This window comes from Calcarisporiella thermophila, assembly GCF_041956535.1.
Source record: "Calcarisporiella thermophila strain CBS 279.70 unplaced genomic scaffold VTP21scaffold_11, whole genome shotgun sequence".
In the NCBI taxonomy this organism is placed as follows: Eukaryota; Fungi; Calcarisporiellomycota; class Calcarisporiellomycetes; order Calcarisporiellales; family Calcarisporiellaceae; genus Calcarisporiella; species Calcarisporiella thermophila.
The window spans coordinates 262,380-285,304 of NW_027192201.1; the positions used below are offsets into that span (position 1 = coordinate 262,380).

Here is a 22,925-nt window from a genome sequence, read left to right on the forward strand (position 1 = left end):
AGAGAGAATGGATGAGTGGATCGAGATCAAAGGAGGAAGATTCTGAGCATAACTTTTTCTCTCGCCTCGTAAAATTTACTCTTGCATAAAAGTAGCGGTAATGAAAGACCTCGGATTCAATTCGGGGCGATTCTCCTGTAAATGGAAGGCCCGAATCGAAGATCCCGGGCTTAAAAATAACTCACAAGGTAGCATGGGCACGCAAGCGAACCTAGATGGAAAAAAAGGGAAGAAAATCAAAACAGGCCACCCCTCCATGGACCCTGGATCCGGGCATTACAAAACGCTACCTTTTATTGACTTTAAAGATATTGGGTGTAAGGGGGAAAAAAATCAGAAAAACAATGGGTGGTGGAGGGGTGAAAATAGTGTAAAGAAAAACAGGCTGAATATAAAACAGAGTAAATATCAATCTTCACGGAACGCTAGCAATAAAAAGAAAACAGAGCAAAATAAAGAAAAAAGCAATAACAATGATAAGCATAGGGTAAGCTAAGAGAATGGACAACAGGTTTTAGGATTGCTTTCCTTTCCAGCACCCGTGTGAGAAGCTGAGCGGTATAGGTCGGGGGAGATACACCCGCGCAAGCTCAGTCAAATTCTTCGCATCTAGGCAGAGCAAGAAGCTCTTGTTGCTTTGCCCGTCAAACACAACGCTCAGCAGCACCCCTGCATCCTCATCTTCCGGCTGTACCTCATTCGAGTTTGCCGCTGCGGCAACCGCGGTGGGTGGCGCAGGAATAAAAACGGCTTCCGAGGGATAGCAGTGATCTTCATGCCACATGGCCGTCATCAGGCGATACTCGAGATCCTAAAAAACCCCAGCAAGAATGCACCGCATTAATGTCACGAAAATAAAAGGGTTACTCGGATGAAAAGAAGACATCGCATGAAAACCTACCGCTTTTACAATGGAGTCCCAAATGTGGCCCGGGTTGGTGGCCGCCTTGGGTGATAGACCGATTCCGTAGATATATTTATAGGGCCGCCCCTGGAACTTGGGGTTAACCCTTGGAAGCTCGAGGGTGGAGTCTGTCGCCCGCATATCTCTTGCCTCGGGCATCCACCCATACTCCTCTCGTGCGGCGGCCCGTTGTTGTTCGGGGGTTAAGCGCGAGGTCGCGCTCTTGAACATACGGAAGAAAGACCCTGTCTTACTCTGGGTGGCCGCATTTATTCTTGTAAGGAGCTCAGAGGCTCTGTGCAGATCAGTGAGGGAATAACGACGAATCTCGGGCATCGCAAGACGCTGCCCCATACCGTTTGGATCACGTAAATGTTCGGTGACAAACTGGTGGGCTATTGCGTCAGTTTCGTAGCAAACAAGATCAAGATGCAAGTTGTCCTGCTCGTCCTCAAAGGCGTTGATGTGGTGGAAAGAGAAGCATGCGTCTGCACGATAAGTGGCAATATGAGCACCTTCCACGCGCGAGATCACGTAGAAGAGGGTGGGTTCGGTAGAGCGAAACGCGAACGAGTCGAGGAGGCTGTCCGCCCAATTGTAGCGCAATCCCCCGTAGTTGGCAATCATGGGGAAGAGTACCAGAACGATGTAGTGCTTGGTGACGGCAAAGCTGTGCGCTAGGGAAGCGCGTGCTTGCACAGAGGCAATAAGGCTGCCGTGGGGGTTTTTGTCCGTGACCGAGAAGAAGTGGTACTGGGTCATGGAGTAGCCCACCTCCATCGTGAAGTTGATGAGCTCTCTTGTTGCGGGGTCGAAAACGGGGTGGGGCGAGGCCTGTGATCCGCGGAAGGCTGGGTTGAGCTCTCCCCACGTGAACACAGATTTGGGGGTCAGGTCATTGGGGTCGATCTCCTGAATTTGTGCCCCATTGTTCAGACAGAAGATCCCCTCCTGATACGAAGGGAAAGAGGGGAGAACGGCGGCACCGCAGGGTTCCAGATCGGGCTTTTTTGCCTTACCAGAAGGCTTGATGAATTTTGCGAGGAAGCTTTGGTTGGGATTTGTTTTGAAGAGACCTGCAGGATGAGTAGGGGCATAGCCATGGTGATCCCGAATCTTGGAGATGAGACGGTGGCAAGGGATGTTGCTTCGATAAACGATTTGGTTGTTATTACCGGCGATTTCGAAGCGGTTCAGCATGGGGATAGCGTCGAACCAGTGGCCAAAGGTAAAGGTTTCGGTGGCCATTTCGATTTGACCATCCACCTCGATCTTGCGCCCATACTTGATGTCGTACACTCCCGGGCCGACTGTGAAGAATTCGCCGTTGAGCCAAGATGGAAGCTGTCCATGGGTTTCGAGTTCTACACGGTCAAAAGTTTCCTCGACATTATGAAATCCTTTTGTGTGAAGCAGACCCATCTGCAGCATGGGTTCCTCCGGCGTGGCATGGATGGTGGGCTTATTTGATTCGGATGTTTTTAGCAGCATATCGTTTGGGCCATCGTCGGAAATGAGGGAGATACTGGATTCATTGCGAGTGAGAGGGGGCTTAGCGTCAAGGTACATTTGCCCGAGTTGTGGAGTAAGGGCCTCGTCAATCTGTAGATTAGTGGTGAACGCATTAGGGGTTGTGGATTCTATTTGAGGGTCTTCAGATGCTGGGCTGACGCTCTGTAGAGGATGCTCGATTGTCTCTACTGGATCGACAGTGGATTGGGGCTGCTCCACTGCCTCTTTTGTAGGGACGGTAGGTGTCGCGTCGCTCATAGTGGGAGAAAGGGAACAGTGAATCTAGACTTTGACAAGAGATATTTATGGATTGCTCAACGTGGGATTTCAGACAGGTATTACGGAACCATTAAATTGTTTAGCATGAGCCGAATCTTGGGAAGGGGGTTGGTTGGATGACGCCAAAGAATTTCTTCGAAATTAGGGTACTATATGTAAGAGCAGAGCCCCCAGTGTTCATCAAATCGAGGAAAAAAACAACCAAGAAATAATTATACAGTCAATAAATATTTAAAGATATCAGTATATATAAGGTGGAATTAAAACTAAGCTGGTTATGTTTCCTAATATAACTTTAAAAAACTAAAATAGTATCTAGAAAGAGGGATCAATGATCTCTTCCTTGTCTCTCCCCACCAGGATCCTGTTGGAAATTCTCCTCTAGCTCAGGTATAGGCGATGGCACATCAATGTGTATACTTCCTGACACTCCTCCTGTTGCCAACCTTCCGCGCTCGTTGAGTAGCACCTGTGTGACAAGCTCTGCCTCCAATTCTAAGGCTGGATCGAAAAAGTTGTTATGCTCCAATGATGTCGGCTCTGCAGATTCATCCGCATCCATCTGCTCACGGTTCCTATTGATGTCGGCCGTCGCAGACGAGTCAACCCGGCGGCCACAAGAACAGCAGCTCGACGCATTTGACCGGATCGACAGCATCGAGGAGGGCGAGGAGTCTCCGTTCGATAGGCTCGAACAAGTTGCCGAAATGCTCCCTGTCTCGGACAGTCTACACAAGTAATTCTCCTCTCTAGGGCGCGCCAGAGCCGCGTAGACGTGAACGTCCAATTCGATGCAGTCATCGAGATTGAACGGACGCATAGGGTTGCGGGGAAGGAGAAAGCGATTTGAGAGGCTCTTTGACAATGCCGGATGAACGTAGGTTTGTACAGCCGTGGGGTCATCGTGGTAGACAAGACGGTGCTTGATGGTTGGCAGGAGTCGAGTAATATCCTCCTCAGTTTTGTCGGTGCTATTGGACTGATCTCTCTCGTTGCTTTGTCGGGATTGTTCAATTGGACCCATTGTCGAAGAATACGGCGCATGGGCCGAGGGCGATCCGTCGGATTGGAATGGGCTATTCATTGTCGTTTGTGAACTTGGAATCCGAGCAGATCCCAGACGGCCGCTCACCTGGGACAGGGGGCTACACGACTGACTTGTTGTTTGCACCATCGTGAATGAAGAGTTCTGAGACCGCGCATCTGCCGACCCATGCACAAAGGCTGATGCTCTACTGGTTGTGGATCCATCTGCGTGGGAAGGGTTGCGACGGCTTGCGGTTCCGGAGCTAGAGCGAGCACGACGGTGCAAACCTCTGCCACTCCCTCCGCTCCCTTCTCCTTCTCCATCCTCCCGATGAACAGAGGTCAAAATCCTAGCATCAATGTTGATAGCGGAAAAATCGGCCCTGCGACTCGAAAATGACACCCTGTTCTGCTCGCGCTGTTGCCCAGGTGAATAGGCGCGAAAATTGGTTATTGCAGAGGACATACTCTCATACGGTGCACTCGATCGCTCCTCCCTCTTTGTGATGTTGGAATCACGTAAACTCCTCGCAAACGGCCACACCCCTCCAAATAGCATCCCCTCGTCTCGCCACCCAAACACTCTGTTCCACCTTCGCGGACCCAACTTCACGTCCCTAATATTCCCCTCATGCTGTTCAAGTCCACTTTGATCAGCTGGGAAATATCGAGTACGTCGGAAGAAGCGTCGCTTGATCATAAATTTATAAGAGAATGTGGAAAATATAAGTGGGATCAAGATTGCGCCTGGTATAAGTGCTCGCTTCACCCACAATAGACCAAGCATCGTCAACTCGAAGATAATGAGTCCATCCGTTGTATATCTATACATCAGCCTGTAAAATCGCCCATTCGCTTCGTATCTTCGCACATACGCATAGGCAAACTGATAGCGGAAGACGAGATAGGCGAGTGCGAAGTAGAGCAGTCCGAAGAACAGAATCAAGGGGCTTATCACGGAGTAGGTGAGAACTATAACGAATACGAGGATATGATTGGGATAATAGTAGTAGTAGGGAAAAGACCATGGCTTGGAGTTCTGAGCTAGGATGCGAGGCGTTTTCGAGACCCATGAGTTTGTCAAAAGAATACAACTAAACAATTGGGTGCCGAATTGAAGAAGCTCGAGCGCGTGTGTACAGGTGTTAAAGACCACGTAGTTAATAAAGAAGCTAGACCCCTAAAAGGCAAGTCCGCTTAGTGTCTCTCTTTGAGGGCTGTTTCAATAGTCGTGCATTTACCTCTGGTAACGTTATGGCAAGAACCTCGAGCAGACTGGTTGGTTGGTACAGAACCGATAAAATACTGGTCAAAAATGTTTTTCCAAGGAGAAATACGAGCAGCACATTGAAGATCGAGAAATAATAGTAACGTTTGAGCACCTTTCGTTCGAGCATCGAATAGGAAGTGCTGCATTCGAGCTTTGAAACCTCTACATGAAGCATATATATATATATATGTGTTAGGTTAGGTTTGAAAACAGTGCAGTAAGACAAATACCCATCAACATCCACGGTAATAATGCCATGAACAATGTTACCAGCACGGTGGGAAGAACATTTTGGATAAGCATACGGAAGAATGGTGTAGTGTCGACTATGGGACCAAGATAGATGAAGTGCTTGGACATGGTATCCAAAGATGTTAGTCCGAGAATGAATGTGATGGGAAAGAGCCAAAAGATAATTAGAGACCTGAAATGCGTGGGAAATAAGAAAAAGGTTACGAAGGATACAACCGACAAATAGAACCCAAGTGTAGGACGTACCATACGGCAATATTGACCAAGAAGGACCTTATCCAGCGGCTTTTCCACTTATTTATCACGTCATCCCAGGACACATCCCGTGGCTCAGGAGCCATCTCAACCACACACACTCCCGGCTTCCAATGAACTATACTCTGCGCGCACATTTGGGCACTTTTGATATTTTCAAATGTGATGAAAGCGATGCATGTTGATTTGTTACGGGGAGTGAGCGTTGCGGTGTCTCCAGAGTAGTCCGGCGGACTGACTGGAAGTGTAGCGAGCTCGTGTTGGCGTAGCTCGACGATTCTCCGCTCGACATTTTCGAATTGCCAGTATAGCTCTTGAATCGATGAAGCGCAATCCAGGCTATCTTGGGACAACCGAATTTTCCAGAGTCTTCGTGGAAGCGGGAGGGGGGGTTGATACTGGGCCAATACACGGGGGCTAATTCGCGCGATCGCTTCCCAAATATTTGACGAGGTCCAACTTCCAAACGGAGAAATGGAGGACCTGGACGCGGCTGAAGAGGGTGATCCGGCTTCATGATCATGTGGATGAGTGAGCGATTTTCGACGAAGCTTAGTGCGTCGAGCTGTTATTCCGGTAGAAGTTGCATACTTCTTCTGATGCCGCTTTACCATGTCTGATATCAGGCGTATGAATCTTTCTTCGCCTATTGTGCAGTGTGTATCAGGGCTGGCTGTGGGAGCTACTTCTTTCCACCTGCTTGAGGTATGATGCCGACGAATGGTACTTATAATTTTGCGAGCTGTTTGGATTTGCCAGGTTTCCATTGCATTGAGGATGGTTTCCCGGCGGCGAAGCTTACGGCAGAGTTTGTTCACAGGACGTACAACCGCCACGCTTTGTACAGCTCCAAAACCAAGATTCTCAAAGTAGGTTTTCAGCTGCGCCTCCTCGCGATGTTCAGGAGGTAGGTGTCGTACCATAACAGTTCGCACCTAAGCGTTCGAGTTAAAGAAGAGTGTAAATGATCGAAACAGATTCGACACAAAACAGCATTCTATTACCGTCACATCACCCTGCTTGACCCTCTGCAAGATATGCCAATCCCGCAGATTCATGTAATCGAACCAGTTCACATAGCACAAGTACATCCAACTGCAAGCAACTACATAAGTTCCAAAGGCATGGGCCCAGAGAAGGGAAGATCCATCAGCTATGTTTGCCACAGATAACCGATCAAGCTCGAGACTAGAATCAACTCCGTAATAATGCAACGGTAGCAAAGTTGCGCCAACGATAATAGAGTTTAAAAGAAGAAACCGGCAGGCCATTCCGAGAAAGCGAAGATACATGGTCGCATCGAGGCCAACGTGAGTGAGATAAAACGATTCATCGAAAGAAAGCGTTTTCGGGACCCAAGAGAGAAATCTAGACGAGAGCGGGGGCGTTGAATTTCTAAATTTGAATGCAATAATCATTGTAACAGGTAAAACCAGATTTTTCGCTATCCCAAGTCAGAGCACATACTTTTCTAATTTACATCTTGCAGTATACAAAAATGCCATTGAAGAATTGCTTCGATTCCATTCAAACCCAAGTACGCATACCAAGGTGATACTCGCTGCCAGGCCGAACTGGTATCCAAGACCTATTACGGTTGGGCTGTAGTTATGTGCAGTATCTAATGTTGCCATTGTTCTCTGGAGCCGTTGCTACTACGAACAATTGGTCAAGCCCGGCCTATCGTTGCTTCTTTACTTGAAAACGAGAGCAAGACACTCCGAGGACAACAGTATGTCAAACCAAGATGTGCAACGAATGTTGGGATGTATTATAGATTCGTAGTGATGCCCTGGGTTTGAGTTAAACTTATTTTTCCTGGAATGCAAGGAAAACAGTCTAGAGGAAAAACTAAAGTATTGGAAAAGATAAAATAAAAAAGGGAGGAAAACAGGATAAATGCCTTTCAAGATCTCAGTCTGAAAATTGCGGGATGGAAATGCAAATTAAAAGACATTGGCGAGAATATTACAAAGCTATGCTATTCACTCCGAAAACCAATCTATTACAAGGACACATTAAGTATAGAATTAATTTTGTTTTCATTCTGCATTGAATTTCCTGATTTGAATGAAATTGAAAAGTGAGGAAAATTTTAAATTCAACTATGAATATTTTAAAATGTTTTACAAATTCAGCGTGGAGATTTAGCCTAGACGTAGGTAATGTTTCTGCTACTATATTATTCTCCATAACAAGTCAAGTGGAATTTCACATATGTAAGTAATGAGATAGCACTACATCCTGTATGAATATGTTTCGACCTCTATAATAGGCAATCTCCAACCGTTTCTGAATTCCTTGGTGGTTTACCCTTTCATCTCCAGTACTCCAAAAGCAGCGACAGCCACACCCTCTCCGGTGGCTTCTCGAGTGGGTGGAGTAAGTCCAGCCGGGTGCAGAATTACCTTCACCACACTGATAATGATTGCATGCTTCAGGCATATGCAAGTGTATTCCCGAATGATGGGATTTAATCCTTTCCATTGTAAGGGCAAATTCCAATTAAATTTCCACGACTGTTGTCCAATTTTTATCGCCGTGTTTCAGCAATACTCGAGCCCAAGTTTACCGAGCCAAGCTAAAAAGAAAATATTAAAAAACAAAGTTTAAATGCGTTTGTTTGTTTTGGCCTATTTCATTTATTCGCAAGGCGACAGAGGTGCAGTTTATGAGGGCAGCAATCCTAATTGTGATGTGCAATTGACTGAAACTAAATCCGAGGGTGAATGACGTAGATAATAGACAATATGTAACCTGCTTTAAGAATATTCTAGAGGAAAACGACGATTTAGCCCAAGGAACATCGAGCCGAAAATGAAGGAATTTCTTGCCAAGTGTTCGTGATTGTGGTTTAGTAATTCTAGTTATCCAAGTAATGTTGATTCATATCTTATTAAATGCAATAGATTCGGCAGAGTTGAGAGGCTGATAATCTGATTGTGCTGCCTTTCAAATTGGATGACACATTTTCTGTAACTGCAAGTGTAGCATATTTTTTGCGATTCTAAAGCCTCCACGTTGAGGTATATAAAACACTCAAATCTGACAGAACTCTATGGAAAGTCTAAGCGAGTGAGTCTTTTTGACTTACGGTTTAGTGTAAAATTTAATCCCAAATAGATATAAAAAATCCATTTAAAAACGACAAAACTTCACAGAGTCTGCTATTCCGATTGTGCAATGACTTTTTGAGAGAGTTCTTTTCAGCTCAGTTCGCACGCTTACCAACTTTGAACCTAAACGTAGAACCGGTAAAGCTTGTAACCATCGGCCTCTGTTTTGACGTGTTTAAAGATACTAAAAGAAGAAACTTTATTTCTGGATCACGCGCAGCTTTTCAATTTGAAACTTTTTTCCCTAGCGAATACAATCGAATTAGAGCGGTGAAATGGTGAACAATGGGAATGTGCTGGTGACATTCGTCCTCACAATAGGCTTTACGCACAGCAGTTTTGACTATAATCAAACTTCGGAGGAAAGAGCTCGATTACAGGTAGGATCTACCTGTGCTCTCACTGAACCTGGTTTATTTCCTTGACGGATTGTATTCTACGTTTTACAGCTTCCCGAACTCGAAGAACGTATTGCGCGCCTTCAGGAAATAGCGCGTTTGTGTCCCAACTATCGTGCGGATTATATAATTGCATTTACCTTTTTTTTAACACTCATGGGCGTAGCAGCGCTTACACAGTCAACGAGCAATTCCGCTTCATATGCAAGCTTCATTTTGCCTTTAGGGCTACTAGTTTTTGGAATGTACCGTCGCTATTTCATTATAAAAAGACAATGGATAACTGTATTATCACCACACAATCATTCTATGACGCAATTCATCACTAATGTAATTTTTATTGCTATCTAGTTTTTCGAGCAACTAAAGAATCTAATCAGCGATTTCAATGCGCATGATACCTTGCAGTATAATGTCAAATGGAAGGTTGTAAAAACACAATCCCATTATTTTGTTGAGCCTGCTTACGGATTTAACGATCAATGGAGTGTTCGCCTTTACGAAATTGATCCTCTCTCTTCATTCCACTTGGACGCTGATATCGAACCACTCCCTCCATACCCTCAGGAGGCACATTTCAACCATGATAGTCAACCCACCTCTGCCATTCAAGCTGAAGAGGGATCAGTAACACTCCCTTCATATGAAGAGCTTGAAATGGCTAGCATTACTCCTCCTTCACGAGCCTATACTATGGCATAGGCATAATTGAATTTCTCTTTCCCAACAGCCGCTTATTATTCACTGTATTAATAGTTTATTTATTCTCCTTGTAGAACTGGATATTTATGTATATTTATTTTTGAAAATTATTGCCCAATGCCTACTATTAAATAATTTTTGGTTGGAATGTTTTTAAACTCAATCTGCTCTTCAATAATTTTACGTGTTTTACGCGTTTTCCTCTTGACTTTTGCATTGATTGATCGACTTTACAATTTTTTTGGCAATTTTTTTAACACAATCACTTTCTACTCTAGAAGTTGAAACACAGAAACCAATCCATACAGTCGAAAGGAAATAACCAGCCCACGATACCTTTGACAGAGTAATATATTTTTCATTAAACCCATCTCAAAGTAATATATTTAACCTCTTCGCGGATACATAGATGTCAAAACTTAAGCCCCCCTCCAAAATACCTCATAAATCCTTTAAGCTAATGTCCGATGATATCAAAGAAGACCTCGAGAATCGTCAAGCTTCTAGCATTAATATCCATGACAAAACTTCCGCATTAAAAAGGAAGGCTACCGCAGCTAACCCATCAACGCGCTCAACATTAACCGAGCGAAAAACCAATGTAGTAGCAAAGTCTACTAATTCAACCACTACTCTGCGTCCAGTGACCACGAATGCACAAAAAAATGCAGCTGCTGTAAAATCTTCCACTGGAAAGCTGCCTTCCAAGACAACTGCCAAGACAGCTACCTCCAGAACTACCACGGTTAAGGCAACACCAAAAACTCAAGATTCATCCATAGATGAAATAAAAGAGGAAGAAACTGAAGAGAAAATTTTGGAGCCTCCACGGAAAAAGAAAAGACCTGCATGGGATACCAAAGTGAGTAGAAATTGTAACAGCGCATTATGGAAAACATTCATTTACTCAGAAGTTGCTTTCTAGGGTCGCCTGGAGGATATGGAGGAGTTAACCGCATTCTTAAAACAGCAAATAAAGCACTCCAATAGCTCAGTGGAAGGGATGACATCTAAAAGTAAGCCATTCATCCCAAGTTTTGATAAGCTATAGTATTGGTTTTAATTATTATATTTCATTTTATTTCATTTATTTATTGTTTTCAGTTCAAGAGCTCGAGCATTTCCGCCTTAGCTTGGAAAATAAAGTCGTAGTAAAGGAACAGGAAAATCAAGATATTCTCCGGAAGCTTTCCACGCTAGAACTCGAGTTAGAAGTATGTACATAACTATTATTGCACTTGTGGTGTTTGAAACTAATTATAAAATAGTCAGCAGAGCTGAAATATCGTTCGCTCCAACGCGAAAATGAGGGCCTGACAAGTGATCTTAAATATACAAGGGATGAATTGGCACAGCAGAAGCAAGAGAATGCTCAACTCAGGGTACAATTATGAAATTGCATAAACATTTCCTTAGTTGAAACATTTTAAAACATTTTCGCTTGCTTCTAGGGCACCATTTCGGCGCAGTCGGCGAGTTCGCTTGCTCTAGAAAGTGATAATCGGGTCCTAAAGCTAAAGATCGAGGTATGGTTGGTCACCTTTTTCTAAAACATAGGATACTCACATTATATTAATAATAAATAAAATTTAGAGAACTGAAGAAACTCTCAGAGAAAAGGAAGTTGATATTGAGGAGTTGAAACAGAAACTTGCTGCTTCCCAAGAACTTGTCGCCAGTTTAGAAGCCAAAATGCGTGAGGAGGAAACCATACGCCGTAAACTGCATAACACAATTCAGGTAGAGTGAAAATAAACTTATTCACTTACTTTAATTTACTTATATTTACTTTCTGTACATCAGGAATTGAAGGGAAATATTCGTGTCTTTTGTCGTGTGCGGCCACCTGCAGGTAATAATTTAATAGTGTACATCGCATCTGGGATAGATTCTGATAATTCGTCAAATGACATTTAGAAACTGAGAAAGAGAAGGAGGGAAATTTGGCTATGATATCGTTCCCGGATCAAGATGGTCGTGAAATCGAGTTAGCACAGCAATCGGAATCTGCTTCGGGTTCCTCAATCTCCAAACAGTATCCATTTTCTTTTGATAAAGTAAGAGAGCTCTATTTTACAAAGAGCTGGAAAATGACTGAGAATTGTTTTTCTAGGTTTTTCAACCGTCTGCTACTCAAACAGATGTTTTCGAAGATATCGCTCAGTTGGTTCAATCGGCACTTGATGGATATAACGTATGCATATTTGCTTACGGCCAGACCGGATCCGGAAAAGTTAGTAGTATTTTTGGAAATATCATTTGTACAGGGGTCACATATTGTTTCTATTTTATTGTTTACAATTAGACATACACTATGGAGGGTCCTCAAGTGATCAGTCCAGATACAGTAGGTGTGATTCCACGAGCCGTGTATCAAATTTTTTCGACCGCGGAAAAATTAAGGGAGAAAGGCTGGCTCTATACAATGGAAGGATCTTTTCTGGAGATCTACAATGAGACTATTCACGATCTCCTCGGAAATGGAGATATGACCAAAAAGCATGAAATCAAACATGAGAAGAACGGCAGAACTATTGTAACCGATCTTACTACGGGTGAGTTGGAAATAGCACGTCTTATTAGTGTGGGTTGAACAATAATCCCGTGATTCTTAGTTGTACTTGATTCCCCGGCAAAAGTCGACTCATTGTTGAAAAAGGCTTCGCAAAACCGCGCGGTTGCTGCCACAAACTGTAACGAACGCTCATCGCGTAGCCACAGCGTGTTTATTCTACGGCTAAGCGGTCGCAATACTATTACAGATGAGACATGCGAAGGAGTGCTAAATCTGATCGACTTGGCTGGCTCTGAACGCCTTTCGCAGTCTGGGTCGACGGGAGATCGACTCAAAGAAACTCAAGCGATCAATAAGAGTCTTAGCTGTCTCGGTGATGTTATTTATTCTCTTGGAAATAAGGATTCACATATCCCTTACAGAAATTCCAAGGTACAGTTGAATATTATTAACTCTACGACGTATACATATTTTTAACCTTGCTTTGGTTATCTATCTAGCTTACCTATCTTCTCCAAAACTCATTGGGAGGTAATAGCAAAACGCTCATGTTTGTGAATATTTCACCGCTGGCTGCGCATCTCAACGAGACGCTTTGTTCTCTGCGATTTGCTACCAAGGTAAACTCTTGCCAAATCGGCACCGCCAGACGCGTTGTTAGCAAGTGATGAGAGCTTATGATCTTCATTCAGGATACAACATTATTTTTTATTACTATTGCTCCATTGATTAAATAGTTTATTCTTTTTTCCTTCTTTCTTCTGGAATATATTGCTGTACTTTCAAATCTTTATATTTCTTCTGTTTTGTTTCGTCTTTATCTGTTTGTGTTGTGGTTAATATTAATAACTTATAAGATTAAGCCAACCATGTATTCTATAGTGATGGAAGCAACAAAATCGCTATGGTGCAGCGCAATCTCTATTTCTTACTCAATACTTTTTTAAACGCAGCCAGCGCACGTTCACGCGCCATCTTGTGATCTACAATTGGAGGAGGATAGCCAAGCTTATCAAATTCTTGCTTAGGCAAACGATGATAAGGGTCATGGATGACAGGCGATTTGAGATGAGCGAGTTCTGGGATATATTTCCGTATGATATCGCCATTGGGATCGATTTTCTCGCTCTGAAGAAGGGGATTGAAGATACGAAAGTAGGGCTATCATTTTTTTTAAAAAAAATCGTTATCATAAAAGGAATTGAAAATTCCCATTCATGTGCTTACTGCAGCATCGGTTCCTGTTGAAGCGCACCATTGCCACCCGCCATTGTTTTGAGCCAAATCTCCGTCAATGAGATGTTGCATAAAGAATTTTTCGCCCTTCAAATTATGGAAATGATCAAACTTTACTCCTTGAGAATTACTAATCAAGTATGAAACTTACGAGTTGCCAATTTAGCAGCAGATCTTTTGTCAAGAACATGGCGGTGCACATTCGTAAACGGTTGTCCATCCACCCAGTCGATTTCAACTGTCGCATTCCTGCGTCGACAATTGGATAGCCAGTACGCCCTTCACTCCATGCTTTAAAATTCTCCCCATTCACATCGAGCTCCCAAGAAAGACTTGCCGCTTCTGGCTTAAAAGGGCGATTCATGGACACCTGTGGGAAATGAACAAGTACATGTCGATAGAATTCGCGCCAGATAAGTTCAGAAATCCACGACACAATTCCATTCTGACCGGTGCTTAATTTTCTCCCGTTGACTTCCCATGCAGCGCGTACACATTGGCGTATGGAGATGACACCAGAGGCTAGATATGGCGAAAGAACAGAAGTACCTTCTTTTGCTGGAACATTGCGGCGTTCATTATAATTCTGAACTTTGGTTTCGAGGAATGTGTGTAAACGCTTTAGTGCTGCATTCTCTCCTGCTGGGTATCTCTTGCGAGCCAGAGCCGCATATCCGCCATCAAGCTCGAAACCTTTGATACTTTTCGGTATTTCGGATTCGAATAGATCTATAAACTGAGATTGCTGACGGATTTCGAAGGCATTTGGCAAAGGGCTCTCAGCTAAAATAAGAAGGCTCGGCGCTTTTGTTTTGGGACAGATATTTGATTCAATATGCGCACACCATGTCTTTTTAAAAGGTGTATACACTTTGAAAGGCTGATCCGTCTTTGTGAGAAGTGCCCTCGGAAATACTATGCACTGGTCATGGAAGCAACTGACTTTCCTTCCATCTGCTTCCAGGAGTTGGGTGACAGTTGCATCCCTTCTCAATTCGTCTACCTCATATTCTGCATTATAAAAGAGTTGATATACTTTCCTTGCTCTACAAAACTCAAGCAGTGTCTCGGGTATATTCTTTCGTCGATTGACTGTGAGGATTACAAGTGGTATGTTCAAAACTGCAAGCTTTTCACGTAATTTGTTGAGACAACGCAAACGGAAATCAATTTTTATCGCAGCGTCATCGTGAATAAAATAATCTTGCGGAGATATTACAAAGAGCGCTATTGTATAATACTCATGCCTTTTGGCGAGTTGCGTTGCGGCCAAAAGTGCAGGATTATCAGATGAGCGAAGGTCGTTCTTAAACCACATAAGCACAGTAGAGGGTTTTTTCTTGTGGATATCTTCTTGGCTAGTCGCAATATTTTCGTCTACGCGCTTTCGCTTTGTTACGCCTGCCATGGGCTGCGATATCATACTCTTGATGTTGGGAAGATCTATACTTTCGGCTGGCATTGTTTTTGAAGTATAATTACACGAAAGGAGTGTGGACAATGAATAAAACGAAAAATGAATTTTCGCAATGAAAAAAAAAGAGGAATATATTATTCAAACAAAAGGCTAGGGAAATATATATTCGAAAAGAGTGTCTTCGATAATCGAAGATCGATGTTGAGACTGCCTGTGACTGCATATGACAATATAATTTTAAGTCTTCGATTAGGAAAGTTGATAATTGCGCTTAATGCAATTATCAACTTTCAGATATGATATAGAGGATTATATCTGAGAGTTGATAGGAATAGCCATATTCTCAAGGGTATATTCTCGCGGCTATACTCCAATAGTGTTTTGAGCATAATATTAATTTGGTTGTGCAAATAGACGTGCCAAGTTCGCCATCCAGCTCACAAATATATATTATTTTGCCTTTTAACAACACACACCGACATATTAGCACCCATAAATTCCATTTATTTTTCCGAAAATTACGACCTAGGATCCAATTGATGCCTAGACATACTCGTAAAAAGGTCATACGCTATTAATCAAGAGTTCCATTTCAATTTTTAAGTTCTTAGCAATGAAAATAATCCTATACCTGTTCTAAACCAAATTAGCCAACCTTTGATATCATTTTGGTATCACTTCTAGGTTTTATAAGTCAGATGTGGCTGTTTCGAGAGAACGGGACCCTGAGATATTTTTCCAGTCCCATATCCTTCATTCACCTCAACGAATTTTAAATTAAAAGATGACATCCTCAAGTGTGACCCCAGCAAATCCTCCATATCCTGCTCTTAAAGGGAGCAATCGCCAGCTGTTCGCATTTGCCACTATTAGCAAACGCCTACCTATTATTCTTACAAAAACTATTGATGATGTTTATCAAGCCTATCACAAACTTCCCCCCGAGGAATCCGAGAAACAAGCCGAAGCGAAACAGATAATAGAAAAGATAAGCCGCCTCAAATATGAATTGCAACATGATAAACCATTGATGTAAGTTGTTACAGCGATGCTATGTATCGGAAGAATTTTTAGAGTTACTTACCCTCTTATCTTGGGCAGTCCCATTGAAGATGACGGTGAGCCTGACGTACAAATATGGAACGATTCTCTGAAAAAGTATTTTGATGGTGTTGGATGGTATGATTCTCCCTGGCTCTTCTGCGAATGTTACATGTATCGCCGTATTCGCGAGACTTTTTCCCAAAGCAAGCATTGGAAAAACTACGACCCTTATTTCAAACAAAAAATTGATGCTTTCCGTGGCTCATTATTACCAGTCCAAGAGCTTGCCAAACGTTTTGCTGAGCCGCCGCATATTGATAACAAAGAAGAGGAATGGGTGCTGTTTCATGAACTTGTACAAGTGTGTCTATGGGGAAATGCCACGGATTTGAGTTTATTGGCGAATATGTCTGCAGAAGAGATAAAGAAGTTGCAATCGAGCGGTGGGAGAGCACAGCTTGCAGAGAAGGAAAAGAATATATTGTGCAACCATATTGATCGACTATGGAAGCACCTGCAAACACTTAAGGGAGGGCGGGTTGACTTCATTCTCGATAATGCAGGTAAAAGCGCCAATATTTCTGCTTGTCTAAACCGAATATCCTCTAACAGTAACTCCTAATGCGAACTCGGTAGGTTTTGAACTTTTCGTTGATCTGATCTTTGCGGACTGGCTTATTCAAGCGGGATATGCTTCCAAAATCCAATTCCATTGCAAGGCCATACCCTGGTTCGTTTCGGATGTGATGCCAGTCGATTTTCAATGGATGATTGATAATATAGCCAAATTTTTTGGACCGGAAGACCAGAATCTTATTACTCTCGGTCAGCGCTGGAAGTCTTATATAGATCAAGGCTTATGGTATGTGCGCACAGATAGATTCTGGACTCTAGGCTTCGCATTTTGGGAATTGGTCAACCAGCCTGCTCTCTGGGAAGATCTTAAACAGTCCCAGCTGTTAATATTTAAAGGTGACCTAAACTTCCGTAAACTTACTTACGACTGCCAGTGGCCTACTACGACACCATTCGAGGAAGCAATTGGCCCCTTAACACAAGGTCCACCTGTTGTTGTGTTGCGCACCAACAAAGCTGATGTTTGTGTAGGGTTGCCGGATGGGAAGGAGAAAGAGGTTGAGGAAAAAGATAAAGACTGGAGATACAGTGGAAAATATGCAGTAATTTGTTTTAGCAATGGGAACTCGAGCTCCCAAAGTATTTAGACCACTTGTATACACATTATAGAGCAATAGATTTATTTTTAAGATCTTCGAGTATGATAAGAGATGCCATGGTGCAAAATGTTCAGATATGTAAATGTTCTTGTCACAAAAAGTAAAAATTATGAGATTATGAAAGGGTATGGACTCAACTAAGAGCGACTATAACTCCTACAATAGTTCCTAGTAATATTACACCCAGCTCTCTCTGAATTTCCCTTGCACCACTTTCCCAAGGTTCTCTATGCTTTGAGCGATCTTTGAACATATCATCGGGTGCAGGGGCGGCAGGTTGAACTCTAAATAAACATCTCCCCAATTCTCCTGACTGATCAGCTTCCTTCACGACTGTGAGGCCGAAAGCCTCCCCTCCCTCGAATAATGCCTTAGTTTCCGCGTTTTCCTGGCACGTGGATCGAAGGCGAAGGGACAGCTTGCAAGGGCCGTTAAATTGTTTGTCTTTGGAATGCTTGTTAGTTTCATTTGGAGGAGGAGCTGTACATGGAACGATAATGGTCAGATTGCGCGCTTGAGTACGTACAGGAAGAGCGGGGTATCCCCAAATCTCAGATTCGTCTTCTTCAAGGTGAATAATAGGTTTTTGCGGAAAGGATCGATCTGGTGTTATCGCTGTTGCTGCCGCTGTTGATGCTGTTGACGTAGGTGTAGGTTGCGATAATGACGGTGGAGATGGGGCCGTTGTTGAAGTCAAGATAGGAACAATTTTAACTGTGGAAGAGGGTGTAGAAGAGGAGGTAGAGGTGGCAGTACTCTTTGGCGACATAGTTGTTTTAGATTTGTCATTTTCCTCTTCCTTATCTTTGTCTTTATCCTTCTCTTCTTCGTCGCGTTTGTGTATTGACGATGCAATAGAGGTATGAATGAGTACGAAGAGAAAAATAAATATGGTGATAGAATATATAAGAGAACGAACCATCCTTTTGTATAAGTAAGGAGAAGTTTTTTCTCTCGATAATTAAAAAGAATAAAAACGTAAAGAGCAGGTGGAGAATTTCATAAAAATCGATTTGCAGCAAATATGTTGTGAAATTATGGACATTCGGTCAATTTCTAAAGCTTTTCATATTATTAGCTACGGGGAAACATTGAAACGCGAGAATTCCAAATATGTAGGACCAGGAATATTTAGATCTTAATTATTTTTATATCTTCTGACAATATGAGGTAAAAAACTGAATATTTCTGTATGATCTGAAAAAGTTTGAATGTCAGTTTTTAACCACTTTATCAAGCTCAATCTGAGAATATCAGAGCCATTTAAGAAATGTGTGAAGGCTATATTTCCACCTCTACCTCACTTAAGATAACACAAATCTCAAAAAGAGACTCTCAGAATTATGAAAAATGGTTAGCCAATTTTTATTTTTACTTAATGCATCAGGATGCGAAACGACTATGGAAAATAAATCCAAGTTAAACCATGATACTTATACTCCTATTATGACATCAAAAGCAATCACTCGGGAGCTGGGGTGTGTTGGACGCGGTAGTCCAATAACTTTGTGGAGTATCAGATGGTCGAAGAAGCGTCCCAAAGAAGGGCAGGTCATATTACCCCCGCTAGTGTTCCCACACCTTCGGTTGGGACTAAGATGATTGAGTGTATTGGGTTAAAAGTCCGGGCAGATCCGCTTGAAGTCTACTGTGCCATCTTGAATATGCTGGTAGTGGCAAGTGAAGGTTCTGGTCACTAAGCCATAGAAAATATAGTTCAGATCATAGCCATCACCTGGAGAAGATGGGGGTGGAATTAACTCTTGCCAAATAGAGCAACTACAGGATTCAAGGTCGTAAAGCATTCCATATTGCTGCGCCACATGGCTACACTCGTACATCAAAATCGTAAGGAGACATGTATTAAAAGAGATAATCGAAACTACACCTAGAAACGATAACAGGTGATCCAGAAGGAAGAATTTGCAGAATAGGCTCAAATGTTTCGTTTGGTTTGGTGCCGTCATCTATGTGATCATATAGATACTTTCTTGATGAGATATAGATTTTCGGTAATGAGTGTCACTGAACGGCCCTTTAGACTAAATCCAACTCATATTCTGTATGTGGCGTTCAGTATCTGCTTTTGTTGTCATGACGCATCTTACTCTTTACTTACCGTAGCGGTGATTCAAGAACACAGGAGATATCTAGTTGCGTAGGCCAACCCTGACTTGATCCCTTTAATAGACGAACTCATTCTACTTAGCCATCACCTGATGTATGAATGGTCCCACTCAAGTCCTAGCCTAATTGTGTCGCTACCCTTATAAACCGACTTAGTACATGACGGTGCTATCTGTTTCGAGCCTTTGGATTACTTACCTTCATTACGCTAATGATCCCGTACCTCCAAGTCTCTGATGAATTACACGTAAAACTCGGATGATGAGGAGACTCTGATCCCATAATGTTAGAACCATCCTCTGTTATGCTTGATAATACCCAAAGAAAAATTACAGAAAATCCCCACAAAAGAGGCGTCAACCGGTTCCTCTTGATAAGAAGGATGTCCAAATACTCTTCAAAAATATAAAACCATTGAAATAGACAAAAATCAGAAAGAGACCAAGAATCGCCACGACCTCGGTGCATGATAGGGAGCATAGGGTTTCACCACTTAACGCAGAGTTTCGGTTAACTTGGTTGGGGCAATACGTCCTGGTGAGAGGTGCCTTCCTCTCTATATAGCGTCGATACCGGGGTTTTCGTGCGTGTCTATTCTGTGGCGGCTAGCATCACAAGTCTACGGTAAAATTGACTCTAACTCAGCCCTCACTTTTGCCATTCTCCTCCATAGCCAGTCCGAAGGAGCAACGCGACTTACATGGTCCTCCCACTATCGCTCGCATTTGTTGGGACTTGGCGCAACGCCTAGTGGTGCTCTCTGGTCTAATTCGTCGTCGCTAGATGCTTTATCAAGTGAATGAGGGCCTTAGTTCTCCGAGCCTCAGATTAACTGCATACAGCTCGGATGGCGAAGAGATCCTGACAACCCAAGGTCAAGACACGTCAGTGTGGAACACAACCGTTCCCGTGACATTCGGAGCTGTTTTAGCGGAGTCACCATCGCCATCATCGTTCATTCCGCAAAAATTGCAAAAAATTCCCCACAAAAATGGTATCAATCGGTTCCTCTCGACGAGGGGAGCGTCCTTATTCCCTTCCAAAGGAGAAAAACATCAAAAAATAATGAGAAAAACGCAAAAAACTACTCCGAATCGGGGAATCGAACCCCGGCCGTCCCGGTGAAAGCGGGAAATCCTAGCCACTGGACCAATTCGGAAACTATGTGAAATGTTACGAGAAAATTGGTTTTTGTAGGGGAAGTCACAGAGGCAGTCACATAGGCATTCAGGAAGCCCTACCTTATCCCCTTCCTATCCTCTGTTTCCATTTGTTTACTCCCCACCCCACCTCTCATGTTATCCTTTGATATCCACAGTTAGTTGAGTTTCACCATTCACTTACCTATTTGAGCTGAAAGTCGATATGACCAACATATCATTTCGATCTACGATATCACACAAAGCTTTAACTTTGGCTTCCCTTTCACTTTATTGCTTATAATAATGTAACAATTGTATTTTAGAGTCTTCCTATACAATAAAGACTCGGCATTGATCAAAAAAAAAATAGGCATTCAGGAAGCGCGATATCTTTAAAGTGGAGCAGCCAATAGAATTGATTACCGCTACGTTGCCGACCCCTCGTGGTTACTCGCCGCCCTCGTGGTTACTTTGTTGATGTTGATTGCTACTTTGTTGGTTTATCTTTGTTCATCCTTGAACACCAGTTGAGCTATTTTCTTTATCTCTTAATTCTATTTAAACCCTTCTATTTTGTTTTACTGTTCCTCACCAATCTCTTATTGTTATTATTAAGGTGAGGAAAAGCTATTATTTCATTATATTGTTATTATTATTATTATTATTGTTAGTCTTATTATTAGTCTTTTGTTAAAACACCAATCTCTTATTTTTATTATTAAGGAATCCGCACAGCTCTCCACGAAATCTCCCTTTGCCTGTAACAGAAAAGGTAGGTTAATATCAATATTTGAAACACGCAAGTAAGTTGACAGCTGAGGTTTGCGCGCCTAAGGGGAGGGTTAGTGTAGTGGATTATCCCTGGTATGCCGATGAGAACGGCGTGGGTTCGAATCCCACTTCCCCTACCAGCACTTACATTTAGTTTGTGGCTGCTGTCCGCTTGATCAGAAACTGAGTCTTCATTATTGAAAAAGATTGCTCTTACGATAAGTACAAAGATTACATCAGTTTCACGTACATGCTATTCACGACAACTACGATACACGCATATCGATTTCACGCCTATCGATCAAGGACCTATATCTCGTTATGCTAAGTCCATTGACATTAACTTCATGTAATACATGGAAATTAAATAAAAAATTTCCATTGATTGATAAAAAAAAACGTTTGCGCGCCTAGGTTAGTAGTTCAAATGGTAGGTCGGTCGTGATGCCCATATATACTTCTTCTTATTCTGTACCTTTCTCGGTACTATCAATGTCTCTCTACAAGGCTGGTCAGAAGCATTACCTGGGTGATTTTGACGAAGAAGTCTACCTTGGCTTTAACTTATATAGGAGACTTCTAAATAGAGATACTTTGTTAAAAAAAAGGTCGTTAAGTCCAAGTGATGTTCCTCGTCTATAAATTATTAAGTTGGATATAAGTCCAAGGCGATGAAATATCCTTCCATTCAAAGCACTTAACTACAATACGACTTCACTGAATACTCTACCACCTATATCTGCTCCCTTCCCGGATTTAACGTCCAACATCTTCATCGCTTATCCTATACATATTACAGGATTTGTTATTATTATTTTTCTTTTTCTCCTACTTCTACTTTCCTTTTTCCTTGAAAAAATAGGAAAGGTATGCACAATCTTTGTATACCCCCTACACTTTACATGGATTTCTTGTTTTCTGATGTTTATCAATCTCCTTAATTAAGAACGCAAAAGGATACTTTTTAAAAAAGACCCTTCTAACAAAAAAAAAACAGCTAGGTCGGTTGCTCTTCGGTGGCCTAGCCGCATAAGACCTTAGACACACCCGCCCATGAGGGTTTGTCGGATTATTTTTAGAGCCCAATGGCTTTCAATAATATAGCAATAGGCAAGTAGTAAGCAATAACAAAAATAGGTAGCAAAACTCCTTAGGAGAAATAGAAAAAAAAAATGGTAGGTCAGGGACAATACCTGGGTGAGTAGAAATCTATCCTGTCATTCCCTTCAGATTAAAATTATCTACTGGATGTAAAAAAATGCTCCCCGAAGAAGTGAAAAAGCATGCCTAGATCGTAACTCTCATACTCCAACACGATAGTATGGACTAGTGCATATAAAAAGCAGCGACTGTATTCGTCAGGACGACTTAGTGCATTATGATATTGCAATCAAATATATCTTTCTATTCGAATTACTCATTACAATCAAAGGAAAGTGGGTACAATCACAGAGCAATAAAGATGAATATTCAAGCAGAAATGGGTAAAGAGCACACTAATCCAAATAGACGAGTGCCATGAGGTAGCATTGATTTCGAAGAAGCAAATAATACTTAGATTGACCGTTTCAGGCATGGATCTTTTCAAAATTTATTCCTTAATTTCTAGTACTTTGTATTCTCAGAAAACTTTCTTTACTTGTATTGTATTAAATAAATAGCAGTGCACAAGTACTCGCATCCAAAAAGGAAAAAAAAAAGGTTGTGGTTCTCATGTGGCATAG

General features: G+C 42.4%; 8 protein-coding genes and 1 non-coding gene across 9 annotated transcripts; 3 read left to right on the top strand and 6 right to left on the bottom strand.

Annotated features, from left to right (window-relative positions):
• Positions 1-514: 514 nt before the first annotated feature.
• Positions 515-2,674, bottom strand: VTP21DRAFT_1227 (uncharacterized protein; the record flags this gene model as incomplete). The annotated part of the gene is made up of 2 exons (XM_069391291.1): positions 515-811; positions 902-2,674. The coding sequence occupies 2 exons, from the start codon at positions 2,672-2,674 to the stop codon at positions 515-517; spliced, it is 2,070 nt and encodes a 689-aa protein (XP_069251348.1).
• Positions 2,675-3,023: 349 nt separating this feature from the next.
• On the bottom strand, positions 3,024-7,132 carry VTP21DRAFT_1228 (uncharacterized protein; the record flags this gene model as incomplete). Its single annotated transcript, XM_069391292.1, has 6 exons — positions 3,024-4,901; positions 4,963-5,153; positions 5,222-5,415; positions 5,490-6,433; positions 6,503-6,893; positions 6,966-7,132. 6 exons carry the CDS (start codon positions 7,130-7,132, stop codon positions 3,024-3,026), a joined length of 3,765 nt encoding a protein of 1,254 aa, XP_069251349.1.
• Positions 7,133-8,889: 1,757 nt separating this feature from the next.
• On the top strand, positions 8,890-9,714 carry VTP21DRAFT_1229 (uncharacterized protein; the record flags this gene model as incomplete). The annotated part of the gene is made up of 3 exons (XM_069391293.1): positions 8,890-8,994; positions 9,064-9,246; positions 9,364-9,714. 3 exons carry the CDS (start codon positions 8,890-8,892, stop codon positions 9,712-9,714), a joined length of 639 nt encoding a protein of 212 aa, XP_069251350.1.
• Positions 9,715-10,174: 460 nt separating this feature from the next.
• On the top strand, positions 10,175-12,897 carry VTP21DRAFT_1230 (uncharacterized protein; the record flags this gene model as incomplete). The annotated part of the gene is made up of 12 exons (XM_069391295.1): positions 10,175-10,576; positions 10,640-10,730; positions 10,819-10,928; positions 10,983-11,096; positions 11,166-11,240; positions 11,308-11,454; positions 11,518-11,566; positions 11,632-11,771; positions 11,828-11,947; positions 12,020-12,269; positions 12,330-12,661; positions 12,730-12,897. 12 exons carry the CDS (start codon positions 10,175-10,177, stop codon positions 12,895-12,897), a joined length of 1,998 nt encoding a protein of 665 aa, XP_069251351.1.
• A 253-nt stretch (positions 12,898-13,150) lies between these two features.
• On the bottom strand, positions 13,151-14,927 carry VTP21DRAFT_1231 (uncharacterized protein; the record flags this gene model as incomplete). The annotated part of the gene is made up of 3 exons (XM_069391296.1): positions 13,151-13,390; positions 13,457-13,552; positions 13,617-14,927. 3 exons carry the CDS (start codon positions 14,925-14,927, stop codon positions 13,151-13,153), a joined length of 1,647 nt encoding a protein of 548 aa, XP_069251352.1.
• A 739-nt stretch (positions 14,928-15,666) lies between these two features.
• On the top strand, positions 15,667-17,149 carry VTP21DRAFT_1232 (uncharacterized protein; the record flags this gene model as incomplete). Its single annotated transcript, XM_069391297.1, has 3 exons — positions 15,667-15,914; positions 15,984-16,489; positions 16,563-17,149. The coding sequence occupies 3 exons, from the start codon at positions 15,667-15,669 to the stop codon at positions 17,147-17,149; spliced, it is 1,341 nt and encodes a 446-aa protein (XP_069251353.1).
• A 145-nt stretch (positions 17,150-17,294) lies between these two features.
• Positions 17,295-17,930, bottom strand: VTP21DRAFT_1233 (uncharacterized protein; the record flags this gene model as incomplete). The annotated part of the gene is made up of 1 exon (XM_069391298.1): positions 17,295-17,930. One exon carries the CDS (start codon positions 17,928-17,930, stop codon positions 17,295-17,297), a length of 636 nt encoding a protein of 211 aa, XP_069251354.1.
• An 847-nt stretch (positions 17,931-18,777) lies between these two features.
• VTP21DRAFT_1234 (uncharacterized protein) lies at positions 18,778-19,128 on the bottom strand (the record flags this gene model as incomplete). The annotated part of the gene is made up of 1 exon (XM_069391299.1): positions 18,778-19,128. The coding sequence occupies one exon, from the start codon at positions 19,126-19,128 to the stop codon at positions 18,778-18,780; it is 351 nt and encodes a 116-aa protein (XP_069251355.1).
• A 1,247-nt stretch (positions 19,129-20,375) lies between these two features.
• VTP21DRAFT_t152 lies at positions 20,376-20,447 on the bottom strand. The gene has a single exon. It is a non-coding gene; the product is annotated as a tRNA-Glu (tRNA).
• Between the last annotated feature and the right edge of the window lie 2,478 nt (positions 20,448-22,925).